Genomic DNA, 16,040 nt, shown 5'->3' with positions numbered 1-16,040 from the left:
AGCTAATTTAAAGTCTTTGTCTAGGAAGTCCAACTTTGTCTAGCAAGTCAGAGACAGTTTCTACTGATTTCTTTTTTCTTGTGTATGGCTATACTTTATTTTTTTGTATGTCTTGTAATATTTTATTGAAAACTGGACAGTTAAAATATTGTGGCAACTCTGGAAATTTGATTTTCCCCACTCTGCTCCTCAGGGTTTATTGTTGCTGTTGTAGTTTTTTGTTTAGTGACTTTTCTGAACTAATTCTGTAAAGTCTGTATACTCCCTGTATGTGGCTACTGATGTCTCTACTCATTTAGCCTAGTAGACATTTAATAATGTCCTTAAGTTCCTGAAAAGACAGAGACTTCCTTAAATTCCTAGAGCCATGAATCTCCCAGTGCTTGCTGATGGGCTCTGTGTGCATGTTGTAAGGCATACCTTCAACATTCAGCCAGGCAATTTACAACTCTGTCTTAGCCTTCAGGCTTTACTTATACAGCACTTCAAAGTCATTCAGAGGTGGGTGCTTAGGGCTTTCTCAAGTCTTAGGCACAGCTGCAGCACATGCATGTGGCCATCTAGATTCCAAGAAATGTGTGAAAACTTTTCAGATCCTTTATGGACATCTCATTCCTCTGCTTGTTTTAACCATTTGGGTTAATCTGTGTTTTTGCCACAACTGTTATCCATCACCTTAAGCAACTAGGACATTAAACATTTATTTTTAAACATTTTTTGTAAATTCCCCACAGGTAGGGAGAGGCTTTCAGCACTAGGCTTTGAAAGAAAGTTCCAGCCGGGTGTGGTGCCTCATACCTGTAATCTTAGCACTTTGGGAGGTGGATCACTTGAGCCTAGGAGTTCAAGACCAACCTGGACAACATAGCGAGACCCTGTCTCTACAAAAAATTAAATATATATATATAAAAGAAAGCTCCAACTCCTTTCTGCTCACTATATTACTGGGAATGTGGACTGTTATTTTTCAAGGTTCCCAGGGGCTAAGGCAAGTTAAAATACCACAAAGGTCATTTTTCTTATTGAGATTCAGCCATTTTTCTTGAATAAATATTCTCTGGGTTGCTATAAACCTTTGGTTCCAGAATTCTGAAAAAAATTTATCCTGGCAATCTTTGCTTGTTTTTTCATTGCTTTATATCAAGGAATGAATTTTTGGAGGTCCTTATTCTGCCATTTTTACTGATGTCACCCATTATGACAGCTCACCTTTTTTTGTTTTGGTTTTGAGTCAGAGTCTCATTCTGTCAACCGGGCTGTAGTACAGTGGCACACTCACTACCACTGCAGCCTTGACCTGCTGAACTTCAGGCAATCCTTCTGCCTCAGCCTTTCAAGTCACTAGAACTACAGGTGCATACCACCACACCCAGTTAATATTTTGAGTTATTGGAGAGACAAGGTCTCACCATGTTGCCCAGGCTGGTCTCGAACCCATGGGCTCAGGCAGTCCTCTCACCTCCGCCTCCCAAAGTGCTGGAATTTACATGCATGAGCCACCATGCCTGGCTGTTATCTCATCTTAAATACTTAAGTATGCATCTGTTAAAAAAATGACATTGTCTCCTATAACCATAGTACCATTATATGACACTTAAGCAAAGTAACATTTTTTTCTTTTTCTTTTTCTTTTTTCTTTATTTTTTTGAGTCAGGGTCTCACTCTGTCACGCAGGCTGGAGTGTAGTGGCATGATCACAGCTCACTGCAACCTCAACCTCATGGGTTCAGGCGATCCTCCTGTCTCAGGCCTCCTGAGTAGCTGGGACTACAGGCACATAATACGATGCCCAGCTAATTTTCTTCTTTTTTGTAGGAATGAGGTCTCGCTATGTTGCCCAGGCTGGTCTCAAAATCCTGGGCTCAAGCAACCCTCCTGTCTCAGCGCTGGGATTACAGGTGTGAGCTACTGTGCCCAGCCACATTTACTTCTTAATATCTAATACCAAGTACTTACTCTAATTTCCCCAGGTTGTGCCAAAAATATCTTTTGTAATTGGTTTATTCAAACCGGGATTCTTTCAAGGACTACACGTTGCATTTGGTTATTATAATTTCTTAGTCTTCTTCATTACTTAAAATTTTTATTATGGCAATTTTCAAACATACATAAAAGTAGAAGGACAGCGCATGACCACTCATATTCTTAATACCTAGATTCTATAATTGTAACATTTTGCTGTAGGTGCTTCATTCATCTGTCTATATCTATCTGGCTGTCTATAGTTTTTGCTAAACCACTTCAAAGTAATGTGCAGCTATCTTAATAACATATTTTAACCTTTACTACTTCAATATCTCCTAAGAATAATGACACCCCCCCATGTTACCACAGTTTTTTATACTTAATGAAGTTAATAATAATTCCCTAAGATCTTCTAATACCCAGTTCATAACTGAATTTTCCTGCTGTTCCCTCAAAATGTCTTCTATAGCTATGCTCCCCCACTCCCCACACCAAAACCCAGGTCCAATCAAGGAGGTTCTTTTGTTGGGGTTTTTTTTTTTTTTCCAGCTTAAAACAACCACCATTTTCTCATGTTCATGTAATGTATGGGCCAGGAATTTGGGGAGGGCACAGCAGGGATAGCTTGTCTCTATAATGTCTGGGCTTTCAGATGGAAAAATTTTGAAGGCTGGGGGTGACTTGGTGGCCAAGAGTTTGAATCAACTGAAGACTCATTCACCTCCATATCTGGTGCCTGGCCTAGGAGGACTCAAAGGCAGAAAGCGCCAACACGTTGCCTCTCCATGTGACTAGTTTCCTTACTGCCTGGTGGCCTCAAGGCAATCAGACTTTTTACATGGTGGCTCAGGTCTCCAAGTATGAGTGTTAGGTCCAGCAAGCAATACAGAAACAAATTGCCTTTTCTGACCTAGTCTCAGAAGTCACACAGTATCACTTTTCCCATATTCTTAGGTTACGAATGAGCCTGCTCAGATTCAAGAGACCTCACCTATCAGTAAGAAAGGTGTTAAAGAATTTGGGGCCATGTTTTAAAACCACCACATGTACAAAACTATAAAGAAAAATATAAAAAATATCCAAATATCCATGACCCAAAATTATGCATAAACAGTTTTGCTAGATTTGCTTTGAATCATGTTTTAAACAAATAAAATGTTACCTTTAAAGAAAGATGTTCAGCCTTCTGAGTTGCCTGTTCTAGAATCTGCATACTGCTTATTCATAAATTCTTTTTTATAATAACAATAGTTAACTAACCAAGGAGTTTAAATCTAGGTCACCATCACACCACACCTTTTTTTCTGTGACACTGGCTTTTTCTTTTTTCTTTCTTTCTTTGTTTTTTTTTTTTTTTTTGAGTTGGAATCTCACTCTGTCGCCCAGGCTGGAGTACAGTGGCATGCTTACGGCCAACACAGCCTCAACCTGCTGGGCTCAGGCAATCCTTCCACCTTAGCCTTCCAAGTAACTGGAACCACAGGTGCACACCACCATGCCTGGCTAATTTTTTGATTTAATGTAGAGACGCGGTCTCATCAAGTTGCCCAGACTGGTCTCAAAATCCTGGACTCAAGCAATCCTCTCGCCTCTACTTCCCAAAGTGCTGGGCTACCATGCCTAGCCAGCTTTTTCTTTAAATAGAATAATATAGTGAACTTCCATATATCTACCAATAAGAATGAATGGTTATCAAGATTTTGCCATGCTTGCTTCATCTGTCCCTTCTTTTAAAAATTTTTTTCTTTGCTTTAAAGCAAACCCCAGATATTATGTCATTCCCCCCATGTATTTCAGTATGCATTTCTTTAAAAATGGACATTTTCTTACATAACTGTAATCCTGTTATCGTACATAACAGAATTAATGATAATTCAGCAATTCTCTAGTGTTATCTAATTCCAAGTTCATAATCAAATTTCCTAAACTGTCAAATCATAAAAAGGTATTTTTAAAATGGATTTGTTTGAATGAGGATGTAAACAGGGTCCACGTGTATATTTGACTATCTTGCCTTTTTTTTGAGTCAGAGTCACTCTGTCGTCCAGGCTGGAGTACAGTGGCATGCTCATGGCCACCACAGCCTCGACCTGCTAGGCTGGGTGATCCTTCTTCCTCAGCCTTCCAAGTAGCTGGAACGACAGACACGTGCCACCATGCCCAGCTAATTTTTTATTTATTGTAGAGACAAGGTCTCCCCATGTAGCCCAGGCTGGTCTCAAACCCGTGGGCTCAGGCAATCCTCTCAGCTCCACCTCCCAAAGTGCTAGGATTACAGGCATGAGCCACTGCGCCCAGCTTGTCTTGCCTTTTAAGTCTCTTAATCTAGAACAGTCTCCCCTTTTTTTGTTTTATGCTGATTTGTTGTAGAAACTGGTATAATTGTCTTGTACCATGTCCCGCCTTCTAGATTTGTCTATTTGCTTCCTTATAACATTGTCTTTTGCAGGAGACTAAGCCAGTTATCTTATAGAGTGGTTGTTTTCCCATGGTATCATTTAACTTGTTTTTCTATATCTGTGTTTCCTAAGTACTGCAAGTAATATGAATGGCTTGCTTAATTTTAGCTCTTTGACAAAACTACTTCTCAGGTGATGCTGTGAATTTCCTATTACATCACATCAGGAATCACATGAAGTCATGCCATCTCATTCTTAGATACACTAAAGTTAATACATAGTTAAGGTAGTGATATTCTTATCATTATAAGGTTTTTCTTCTTGAGACTAGCAAGTAATCTGTGAGGTAATACTTTGTTGATGTGTGGATATCCAGTTCCCTAGAATTAATTGTTTCATTGGGACTTGCAAACTTGTGATTTTCTAATTCTGTCATTCATTCTACATTTAGTAGCCGGCACTCTTCTGTAAAGAACTGTCTCTCATCTGGGGCTGTTTGGTTATACTAAAATATACTTCTTTTCGAAAAGGTTGGATGGGTATTTTTTGTTTCAAGATCGGTACGGCACCATAAAGAGTTATACAAGAAGATGATCTTTTGCAGGAACTCATAGCCAGGTTAATAGACATAATAACACACATCAATGCATCAGGTAATATGTATAGGTCATAAGTTCAGAGGAATAAGAGATCAGTGGGACCTGAGAGGTCTTATAGGTTTTGCATGGGAGATTGATTACAGCTTACCTTTGAAGAATGGGCAAGTTTTCAGTAGGCAGATGAAAAGGAAGCTGGTACTCTAGACTGTGTGGATGGTAAGGATTAAGGCACAGGGAGAGAGAATGAGCTGTACATAGTGTGGAGGTGTAATGAGGAAGCCATCTGTCAGGAGAAGCTGAGAATATGGATGTGGAGATAAGGTTGGGGAGGTAGGGAGGGAGAGCAGGAGCAGAACATAGACAATCGTGAATGCCAATTCAGGGAGGTTAACTTTTATCCTTTAATCAGTATGTGCTTTGGGCATTTGTGAATTAGCTTCTTACATGATGGGAAGTAAAATCTGGTTTTGTAAAAAACTAGAAGCAGGAAGACCAATTAAACCACCTTTGGGGAGCTTGGAGGTGGGGAATATGGTTGGCATTCAGATAAATATCTTAGAGTGACACCTTCTCATCCTGTTTTCCTTGCAGCCCGTGTGACCCCAACTTTACCGAAGCAGGACCGTCCTGTGCGTGAGGGGACCCGGGTAGCTTCCATTGAGACAGGCTTGGCTGCAGCTGCTGCAAAGCTGGCCCAGCAGGTATGTGCTGATATGCCAGACAATGGCCTTGCAACTGATTGCAATTTGACTTAGAGCCTCAACACTTAGGTGGATGGGATCACATCATTGTCTCTGTGTGGACTGGGTGACCTTTGATATTTATCCTTGGTGATGTCCCAGCCTCCTCCTATATCCTTTGCATCCCAACTGAATGACAAGCTACTTCCACAGCTTACACAGTTCACATGACTAAGATTAAAGAAAAATATGAAGCTAGAGAAAAACCCTTACAGTTATCACTTGGCTTTCTTGGTGTGTAAAAACCTCTCAGAAAGAAAGGACCAGATCCATCCTTTGCCCCGATGAAATCCTAACTCTGCTGATTACACTCAAGTTCTCAGCCACCCATCAGTATTGGAATTTTTTCTTTTAGAGAGAGATTTTTCTTGTCCCCTTTACGAAATACAATTACCTTGATCTTCACCCGCTGCTTTTCAAGAAAACTTCTCCATTATTTTTTGTCCTAAAGGATCATTTTTACCAGAATCAAGTCCACCTCCTAGTATTACAGTTTACAAAGTTCTTTTTGAGTTGGAGTCTCATTCTGTTGCCCAGGCTGTAGTGCAGTGGCGTGCTCAGGCCATCCTTCCACCTCAGCCTTTCAAGTAGCTGGAACTATAGGCATGTACCACCACGCCTAGCTAATTTTTTGATTTATTGTAGAGACAAGGTCTCACCATATTCTCCAGGCTGGTCTTGAACCTGTGGGCTCAGGAGATCCTCTTGCCTTTGCCTCCCAAAGTGCTGGTATTACAGATGTGAGCTACCATGCCCGACACAAAGTTCTTTACTGTATGTAATATACTTAGCAACCTAGGAGCATTTGGAGTTGAATTTTCTGATTCTTTCCTTATTAGCATTCTCTTAGCTCCTTATGCCACATCCTACAGCTTGGAATGCTATTGAACATCTGTTTTATATTAGGTGCTTCCATATACAATGTCTCAGAGGCTATTGTTGGGAACCAGCAGAGACCAAGCAGGCTAGATGGTCCTTCTTTGACCGGAATTTATCTCTTTTATGTATATCCCAGTGCCATGTAAGATGTAATTTGATTAAAAAGGGTTCTAATGCTTTAAATAAACATAAATTAATTAAAGGTGTACAAACTACTCTTAGTGCCTTTTAAGAAGCTCAATTCTGTTTGGGTTGATCAGGGATTACCTCAAAGAAGAGATAATGTAATTTGCCCAATACACCTGTTCAACAGGTGATATTTTCATCATTTTACAGGTGAAGAAAATGAGATTTTTTTTTTTTTTTTTGAGTTGGAGTCTCACTCTGTCACCTAGACTGGAGTGCAGTGGCTGCTCCCAGCCACTGCAGCCTCGACCTGCTGGGCTCTGGCGATCCTTCCACCTCAGCCTTCCAAGTAGCTGGAACTACAGGCGTGCGCTACCATGCCCAGCTAATTTTTGATTTATTGTAGAGATGAGGTCTCGCCAAGTTGCCGAGGTGGGTCTCGAACCCGCGGGCTCAGGCAATCCACTCACCTCAGCCTCCCAAAGCGCTGATATTACAGGCTGACCCACCGAGCCCAGTGATGAGATTCTCCTTAAGTGACTAGCCCAGGATAATATAGCCAATAAACGGAGACAAGATTCAAATACATGTCCTCTCACCTCAAATTTTATGTTACTTTCTATTTAAATAAAATAGTTAAATGTTCATTAATTCAGTAATTACATCCTATTTAAATAAAATTTAATAGAATGATGTTTTTCATATGATGTTCTGTGGAGTTCTAGAGTTACTTAGAAATGTCTTAGAGGCTATTGTTGGGAGCCAACAGAGACCAAGAGGCCAGAGGGTCTTTCTTTGACCAGAACATCTCTCTGTTATATATATCCCAGTGCCATGAAACATATAATTAAAAAAAAAAAAAAAGAGTTCTACTGCTTTAAATAAACAGATAAATTAATTAAAGATGTGGAAACTACTTTTAGGGCCTTTTAAGGAGCTCTGTTCTGTTTGGGTTGATCAGGGATTTCCTTGAAGAAGAGGTTTTGAAATTGGAGGAGGGCTTTTGCAGGCTAAGCTTTTGGTAGTGGACAGGAAGGCATCCTAGGAGAAAGGTACTCTTTGGTACAGCACACAAGGCCTTCTTGATTTGGCCTCTAGTGTCTCTTCTACCTGACCTCCTGCTAGCCCTTCATGCACACCCTTTACACCAGCCATACTGCACTACTCCTAGTTCTCTTAGTGTCTCAGATTAGCTCATGCCTTTGTGACTTTGCACAAGCTATTCCTTCTTCCTGTTGGGAATCATACTCTCTCAGATGCCTTACCTAATAACCCTTCACACCACCTACCACCACTTTATTTCAGTATGCTTTTTCTATGCCTCCATAGCATTCTCTCATGGTACTTAGGATCATAAGTGTACTTTTCTGTGTCCCTTATTAAACTATAGGCCGGGAGCAGTGGTTCATGCTTGTAATCCTAGCACCTTGGGAGACTGAGACAGGAGGATTGCTTGAGCCCAGGAGTTCGAGAACAGCCTAGGCAACATAGTAAGACCTCATTTTTCCAAAAAAAATTTTTAAAAATTAGATAGATGTGCTGGCATGTGCCTATAATCCCATCTGAGGCTGAGGTGGAAAGATCACCTGAGCCCAGCAGGTTGAGCTTGTGGTGAGTTGTGATTGTACCACTGCACTCCATCCTGGGTGACAGAGTGAGACTCCAACTAAAACAATTAAAATTTAAAAACTTAACTGGGCATGGTGGTGCACATCTGTAGTTCTAGGTACTTGAGAGACTGAGGCAGAAGGATCACCTGAGCCTAGGAGGTGGAGGCTATGGTGAGCTGTGACCATACTACTGCCCTCCAGCCTGGGCAACAGAGTGAAACCCTGACTCAAAAAATAAAATTAAGTAGTACTGTAAATACTTTCAACAGAGGGAATATATTTAATTTAACCTGATATCCCAACTATGGTAAGTACATGTGTTTAGTCAGTGTTGGGGTAAGTGAATGAATGATTAGATCTTTCTAGATTGGAGTGTTGAGGAATGGGATAAAATAAGTAATGGTTAAAAGAATGGATTCTGGAACCAGCCTGCCTGGGTTTGAATTTTAGCTCTACCACTTGGGCAAGTTACTTAATTTTTCTTTGCCTCAGTTTCCTTAGATTTCATTTTAGGATTAAATGAGGGAATGTATATATATAAGCTCTTAGAGCAGCGCTTGGTACAGAGTAAAGTACCATAGGCATGTTAGCTTTTCTTTTTTTTTTTTTAGTCAGAATCTCACTCTGTGGCTCAGGCTGGAGTGCAGTGGTACACTCACAGCCACCACAGCCTGGACCTACTGGGCTCAGGTGATTCTTCTTCCTCAGCCTTCCAAGTACCTGGAACTACAGGTATGCGTCACCATGCCCAACTAATTTTTTGATTTATTGTAGTTGCCCAGTCTGGTCTCCAACCCGTGGGCTCAGGTAATCCTCTCGCCTTGGCCTCCCAAAGTGCTGGGATTATAGGCATGAGCCACCACACCTGGCCTAGCTTTTCATCATTATCATTATAGGTTGGCTAGATATAAGCAGTCAGATTATGGAAAACCATGAATGTCAGACCAAGGAGTTTGAACTTGGGTAGGGACCTGCTATCAGCTTTTTGAGCAAGGGAACTGGCAAGGTAAAAGTGGTTCTAAGATGATTTAGTCATCTGCTGGGGTATCTGGATAAATTATATGTTACTTAGATTGATAGCAAACGTAGGAGAACTTAGGCTAAGTGATCTAGATATGAAGAGAGAATTTCTGGAGTCAGATGAGAGAAAAAGGGACAGAAATGCAGTTCCTGATATGGGTGGAATAGCAGTGTGACCAAGGGAAGAGATTCTGAAGCCAAATGACTTGGATCTGAATCCCAGCTTGGCCATTTATTGATCCTGTAACCTTGGGAAATTGACTTATTAGCCATTTTGTGCCACAGTTTTTTCCTTAAAATGGAATTATAATTCTCATTTCTTGAGTTCTTAAGAGTATTAAATAAGCAATTATAGCAGAGTACCTGGCATATATTACTAATATTATCATTCTTATCCTCCAGAAATTTCTGTGGTAGCCATAGCCTGTCAGATCTTCTGAAGGCAAGAGTAGGCTCGTGTTTCCAAGAGAAAGCAAAGAAGTGTAATCACTGAGTTGGTCTGTGTGACTGTGTAGCATTTCAGAAGGTGAAGTCGTTCACATGCTCTCAGCACTACTTTTCCAGGTTCTCAGGGCTCTAGATGCCCATTATACAGGTACCTACTATGCAGTGGATAGTCTATAGAGCAATGGATGGATGCCATACAAGGTATTGGGAGGAGTGACACAACTTCTTATTTGTCCCTCCCATCCAAAATTGAGGTTTTTAGACCTGGTGACCTGGAGGATAGTCAAGTTCTCTGTTAAAAAGACCAGCAACAGGAAAATAAGCCATTATAAGAGATGAAGATAGAATAATAATTTACCTTGTTGAGTAACCTACCCTGTGCTGTGTATTTCTATATTATTTAATCTTTCTAATGACCTGAAAAAGCTGATAGTATTTTACACATGAGGCAGCCAAGTTCAGAAATGACTTTGACCATAGTCATTCATTTTAGGGAGCATAAAACTGGGTCTGAACCCAGTTTATCTCATTCTGAAGCTAATGATCTTTCTACTCTCAGATGTTTCATTTTGAGTTTGCAGGGTGTGTCTTCAGACAAACCTGGTTAAATACTGGACCCAACTACTTTTTAGCTATGAGGCTTTGGGCTCAAGTTACTTAACCCTTTGCACGCAGAGACATCTCATGGATCACCTACCAGCAACTTGACTATTTTTTTATGAAGTAGTGAAAAATAAATCACTTCATATTAAATAGTATAACATTGGAACCAGTTATTTTGTTGTAATGATATATGACTTATAATGGGATTTTAGACATTGAGGAACTTATTTATGACCAAAAATCAAAATTTTATAACATATTTTTCTAACGTGTGGTAACATGTATAACATTTACATGCATTGCAGGTCCATTGTTACATGTTGTGCAATAGTAATTTGTTGGATGCCTTCCACCTGGTGTTTTTCTATTCAAGCAGACAGTGCAGTCTCATTTTCTTCCTCCCGCATTAATAATATGTCATTTATTATCTGGTCTGTTGTTCGAAGACGATGTGGAAGGGTGTACTTGTGATTCCTGGAAACCGCTTCTCAACTGATCGATCAGAAGCTTGATAAGTGGGACATAGGTTTTTTCATTATTTTTGAATGGAAAATTTCAAGGAAACACATTTTTGAAAAATTTGCACTTGCATCTGTTTGTCCTGTATAAGCACCAGCAATCTCTTTATATCCCCTGGGAGGGGACATCTGAGTGGTTTGTTAGATTTACAATGTCCCTTCAGAGGGGCCATCTGGGTGCAAAGGGTTAATATCCCTGTACCCCAGTTTTCTCATTTGTAAAATAAGAGCTTTTCCTTTTTAAGGCTTTTATGAGTCTTCAATGAGATAAAATAAAGTACTTCAGCTTCTGGTGTACATTTGGTTATTATTTAGAGGTGTCCATGGTAAACCTCATTAGTGGCAACACTAGGACCAAAACCCTAGTCTCCAAACTCACAGTTCTCTTGCCACTGTTCTAATAAGTGGCAGTGGTGACTTAAGGATGGACGTTACCAAAGACATGACTTCAGGTTTTAGAAGGTCTGTATGTTGTGTGTACATCCAGGCTAGACTTGATGGGGACAGGGGGAGGATGGTGGGTTGCAAACCCATGTTGACCATTGTCTAGTTCCTTTTCTGGGAAATTTTCCTCTTTTCTCCACTTCTGAATCTTTCTTCCCACTTGGCTTGTGTTTCAGGAGATGCAGAAGGCCCAAAAGAAGAAATACATCAAGAAGAAGCCTTTGCTGAAGGAGATAGAACAGCCTCGTCCTCAAGACTCCAATCTCAGTGTGACAATACCAGCCCCAACTCCACCTGCTACACCACAGCTTCTCACCTCCTCCTCACCCCTGCCTCCTCCTGAGCCTAAACAAGAGGCCCTATCAGGAAGTCTTGCTGACCATGAGTATACTGCTCGTCCCAATGCCTTTGGCATGGCCCAGGCAAACCGCAGCACCACACCCATGGCTCCCGGCGTCTTCTTGACCCAGCGGCGCCCTTCAGTTGGCTCTCAGAGCAGTCAGGCAGGACAAGGTACAATAGTCATATGGTTGTAGAACTGAGGGATTTTAGCAGATGAGAATACCAGGGAAGGACACTGAAGGCCCACTTTAGGTACTTGGACTTGATCCTATGGGCCATGGAAAAACACTGACTGATTTTAAGTAGAGATCAGGTTTGAGTTTAGAAAGATCACTCTGGTGGCTAGAGTGGAGGGTGGGCTAGAGGTGAGAACTCTAGGGAGGAGACCCATACAACAAGTTCAGGCAGTAATGAAGAGGGACTCTGTCAGATAGAATGGAGAGGGAGAGGATAAACAGATCAAATATGGAGGCAAACAGGACAAGGAAGGTGATTTTGTATGGGGTGAGAAAAAGAGGCAAGAGGGAGCTAGGGTACTCAAGCTCTCCTTTCCCTCAACTTTGGCCCTCAAAACCCAGTCCCTAGAGTACACAGCTCAAGGGTACTGAGGTTGATGTGATGTTGAAGGTTGATGAGCATGGGAGTTTCTAATGAAACAAGGCCCTAGGTATAGCAGTTTCAGGGACACTGAGCTATAATCACTAATGAGGCACTTGCCTAATCCTGGTGGGCTGAATAAGAGGGTATAGAGGCTGGATTCGGCGTCTCAGCCTGTAATCCCAGCACTGTGGGAGGCCGAGGCGAGTGGATTGCCTGAGCCTGCGGGTTCAAGGCCCGCCCAGGCAACTTGGCGAGACCTTGTCTCTACAATAAAGCAAAACTTAGCCAGGTGTGGTAGCACATGCCTGTAGTTCTGGCTGCTTGGAAGACTGAGATGGAAGGATTGCCGGAGTCCAGCAGGTCAAGGCTGAGTGGCTGGGAACATGTCACTGCACTCCAGTCTCGGCGACAGAGTGAGACTCCAACTCAAAAAAGAAAAAAAAAAGAGGGTGTAGAAGCACATTCACCTCCCTGCAGAATTTTGGAAGGAAAATGATTGGGACCAAATAAATCAATGGGAAAAAGAACCAGACAAACTATAGCCAGGAAGTCTGTAACTGCTGCAAGAAGTCATAGGAGGAAGTTCCAAGGCATGTGGCCTTGGACAGAAGTAGTTAAGGAGGGTTTCTCGCCCAATATGGCCTAAGGATGGGAAGATTTTAATGGATATAGAAACAGGGGAAGGGAAGGTGGTCTGAGGGCAGTTGGTGTCGAGTTGATGCTTCTGAAAACTTTGCTATAGCCCTGGCTTACTTTTCTCTTTGCCCACAGGAAAGCGTCCCAAAAAGGGCCTGGCCACAGCAAAGCAGAGACTCGGCCGTATCCTGAAAATACACAGAAACGGCAAACTTCTTCTGTGATCCCTCTTGTGTCCCAACCTTCATCCCTTCACCCCCATTGCCTTCTCCATTGTCAATTATCGGGGCACTCCTGGATCCTATCTGCCCCGGACAGGGTGCTGAGGCCCATTGTCCTGCTTCCTTGGGACTTACCAAAGGCAAGGACTCCCCCAAAGGACCCTCCACTGACTCCCCCAGCTCCCTCCCCCACTTTCACTAGAGCATCCTGCCTTCCTTCTCCATACCTCTGGGTAGCAGGTAAATAAGAAGTTTCCAGCTGACTAGAATTCTCTTTTTTATTTCTCCAGCCCATTTCCTTTTCACCTGCCATATCTGTCCTTTACTCTTGTCCCCTCCTAGACCTGGAAGGCAGGATGAGGAGAGGCATGAAGAGAGCCTGAGCCCATCGCTTTTTTTCTGGCATGAAGTGGGAGGCCCAGTGCTCAACACTTTCTGCAACTTTAGTCCTGTCTCCAGAAGCCTACCCACCTATGCCCATTCTTCTTTCCCCTTCTTTCCTCCCAGTTCAGTGGACGTGCCCCACGTCCAGACTTGTTCCTGGGAGAAGGCTGTGGTCTCTGCCCCCTCTTGGCAAATGGTTCATGGAAATAAAGAGGAGGGCCTAGAGTCTCCTCACTGCCCCACTGTGGGCTATTTCCAGAGGTGGCCTAGAAATGCTGACTTTACTTATTCTTTGGAAGAAAGGAAATTCCTGTCACTTTTCAAGGTGAGGAGAGGACAGATGCCCAAGCCTTTGACCATGACTTTGCAGCCCAGCCCATTGGAGGAAGTTACTTTTGGCTGGCTACACATGAAGCCCCTTGTTTCAGGGTGAGCTCCAGGGATTTGCCTGGATTTTGAGGTCCTGTAGAACATTATTCACGTGGCTGTGGCTGGGTCCCAGCAGGTGAAAAACCTCCCAGAAACCTGAAAGTACCTGCCACTGAATCAGCTAACCCTGGCCCAACAGTCTGCCGCCTATACCGCAGAGCACAGCATGGACCTTCTGGAGAGGGTGTGGCCGGATAGCCCACCCCTGGGTCCTCCATCAGGAACTTCCATGCTTCTTTCTTCACCTGAGGTCTTGGTCTGAAGAAGACTTCAGAATTCACATCTTCACTCCTTGGCCTTTGCACTTCCAGACGACAGGTCACCGATGAAGCAGAGTGCAGATGGGCCACTCACAAGCCAGAGCTGAGGAGAAGAGAAGAGGTGTTCATCTGTGAAGGAGCAGACCATTCGATCCTCCCTTCCCCTTGCTTTTCTTTGTGGATTGTCTCCATTGTCCAGACAGTGCCCCCACCTCCTATCTGTTTTGCCTCACTGGCAATCTGGACTTGATGGAGAACACCCCTCCTCCATTTGGCACTGCCCAAGTGGATGTATCCTTACCCTGTTACCACCCACTCCAACCTCACCCCAGGTTGCCCAGTGCTTCTGGGGAATTTAACAGCTACCATGCAGGCCACAGGGAATTTGAGGCTTCCTTTGTCGTCTTTGTGTCCCCAGTTTGTCTTTCTTTTCTCAATAGTCCCACCTCTACTCTTATTCCTTGGAATCAGGGGTTCCTTTAGCCCATTTGCTTTTTCTACCTTGGGGACCCCAGGGGCCAAGCAGTTCTCCATCTAGTCACACCAAAGGCAAAAAGCCTGGCTACCTCCCCCCTAGCATGTGAGGTCCCTATTCCCCTCCCCTCTTTCTACCCAGCTTTGCTTATTTGGGGGATTTCAAGGCAACAGAGGATAATGAAGGGGGGCAGGAGAGGCCTCTGTCCCTGTGTAGGCAATTGCCTGACTAGGCATTGACTGCTGTAACCAAGACTAGGTCCCCAGCCCTTTTGTCCCCTCTTGATCTTTCAAAGGCAGCTAATTGCTAGCAGACCCCTCTGATTCCGACTTCTTTCCCTTCTTTTTTTTTTTTGGTTGTTAGAAGTTTCTGTGGCGCTGAAACCCAGCCTCCATTCGACTGGGTTTCATTTAGTTTAGTTGGGTTCTTGGAACCTCTTGTTTGTTGTTTTGTGTTGTTTCCAATGAAAAGCAAGTTTACCCTCAGAGTTATGCTTTTCCAAAGAGGCTAATTTTTGTTTTTGTTTTTTTAATGTTTCAGGTTCTAAGTGAAGTGAGTTGGGGAGGGGTTGGAAGTGGTAGTAACCAAGGTTTAGAACATGGTGAGATAGTTACCTCTGATCTCCAATCCCTAGCAGATAGCTGGGGATTGGATAGGGGGCAGAGAAAGAGGATTTCTATTCACCTTTAATATATTTTTACAAAAAAAGCAAACAATTTAAAAACAAGCCCACCGCTTCTGTACATGTCTAAATATATTTTTAGAAGTGGGTAGGATTGTGAATTTCTGATGCAGGGCCTTTTTATAAATAGGTTAGAGTAGCATCATCCAGATTTCTCTGTTGTTTTTTTCTCCTGTTTTTTTCTTATGTTGTGTTACTAATGTAATTTATATTTTTTTTAGATCCTCCCTTTCCTATAGAGATAAAAGTGATTTATCTTGGCAATTGCTTTGCTTGGCATTCTTGTTTTGTGTGGTGGTGGTGGTGGTGGTGTGGTATGGTGTGGGGTTCAGGAGTGCTGCCTTCTTGTACTCTTTTTGTCTCCCTCGGCAAGTTGTCAATGGGCACTTCCCTGGTTTCCAGCCTTCCACTCGAGGTGGAAAGGGGGCAGGATCCCTGCCCTCAGGAGGGACACGTTTCACACACCTGAAGCAGATATCCAGAAGTAGAGTGAGCAGAAAAGGAAGGGTGCAACAATTCAAAGAAACCTGACAACTGCAGTGGAAAGGCTTTCCGTGGGCTCTTTTTAACTGGCTTAACTTGTCCTCTTTCTGTAAAAGTGGGAATTTTTTTTCCTCTCTCTCTGGCATCTCTTCCAAGCACTTGTGGTACAGTCTGGACT

The 16,040-nt window shown here is 42.7% G+C and overlaps 1 protein-coding gene across 1 annotated transcript in view; it reads left to right on the top strand.

Moving 5' to 3' along the window:
• LOC103255240 (histone lysine demethylase PHF8) overlaps positions 1–15,643 on the top strand; it is a 56,483-nt gene extending 40,840 nt beyond the window's left edge. The window contains exons 12-14 of the mRNA XM_008053212.1: positions 5,555–5,664; positions 11,527–11,863; positions 13,064–15,643. Of these exons, the coding sequence (XP_008051403.1) occupies positions 5,555–5,664; positions 11,527–11,863; positions 13,064–13,152 (536 nt within the window). The 3' untranslated portion in view covers positions 13,153–15,643. The remainder of the gene's footprint in view (positions 1–5,554; positions 5,665–11,526; positions 11,864–13,063) is intronic.
• Positions 15,644–16,040: the final 397 nt, after the last annotated feature.

This window comes from Carlito syrichta, unplaced genomic scaffold (assembly GCF_000164805.1).
Source record: "Carlito syrichta isolate Samal-C Ts95f unplaced genomic scaffold, Tarsius_syrichta-2.0.1 Scaffold73637, whole genome shotgun sequence".
NCBI classification, from domain to species: domain Eukaryota; kingdom Metazoa; phylum Chordata; class Mammalia; order Primates; family Tarsiidae; genus Carlito; species Carlito syrichta.
The sequence above is the reverse complement of the archived record's forward strand: the minus strand, read 5'-3'. Positions and strand labels throughout refer to the sequence as shown.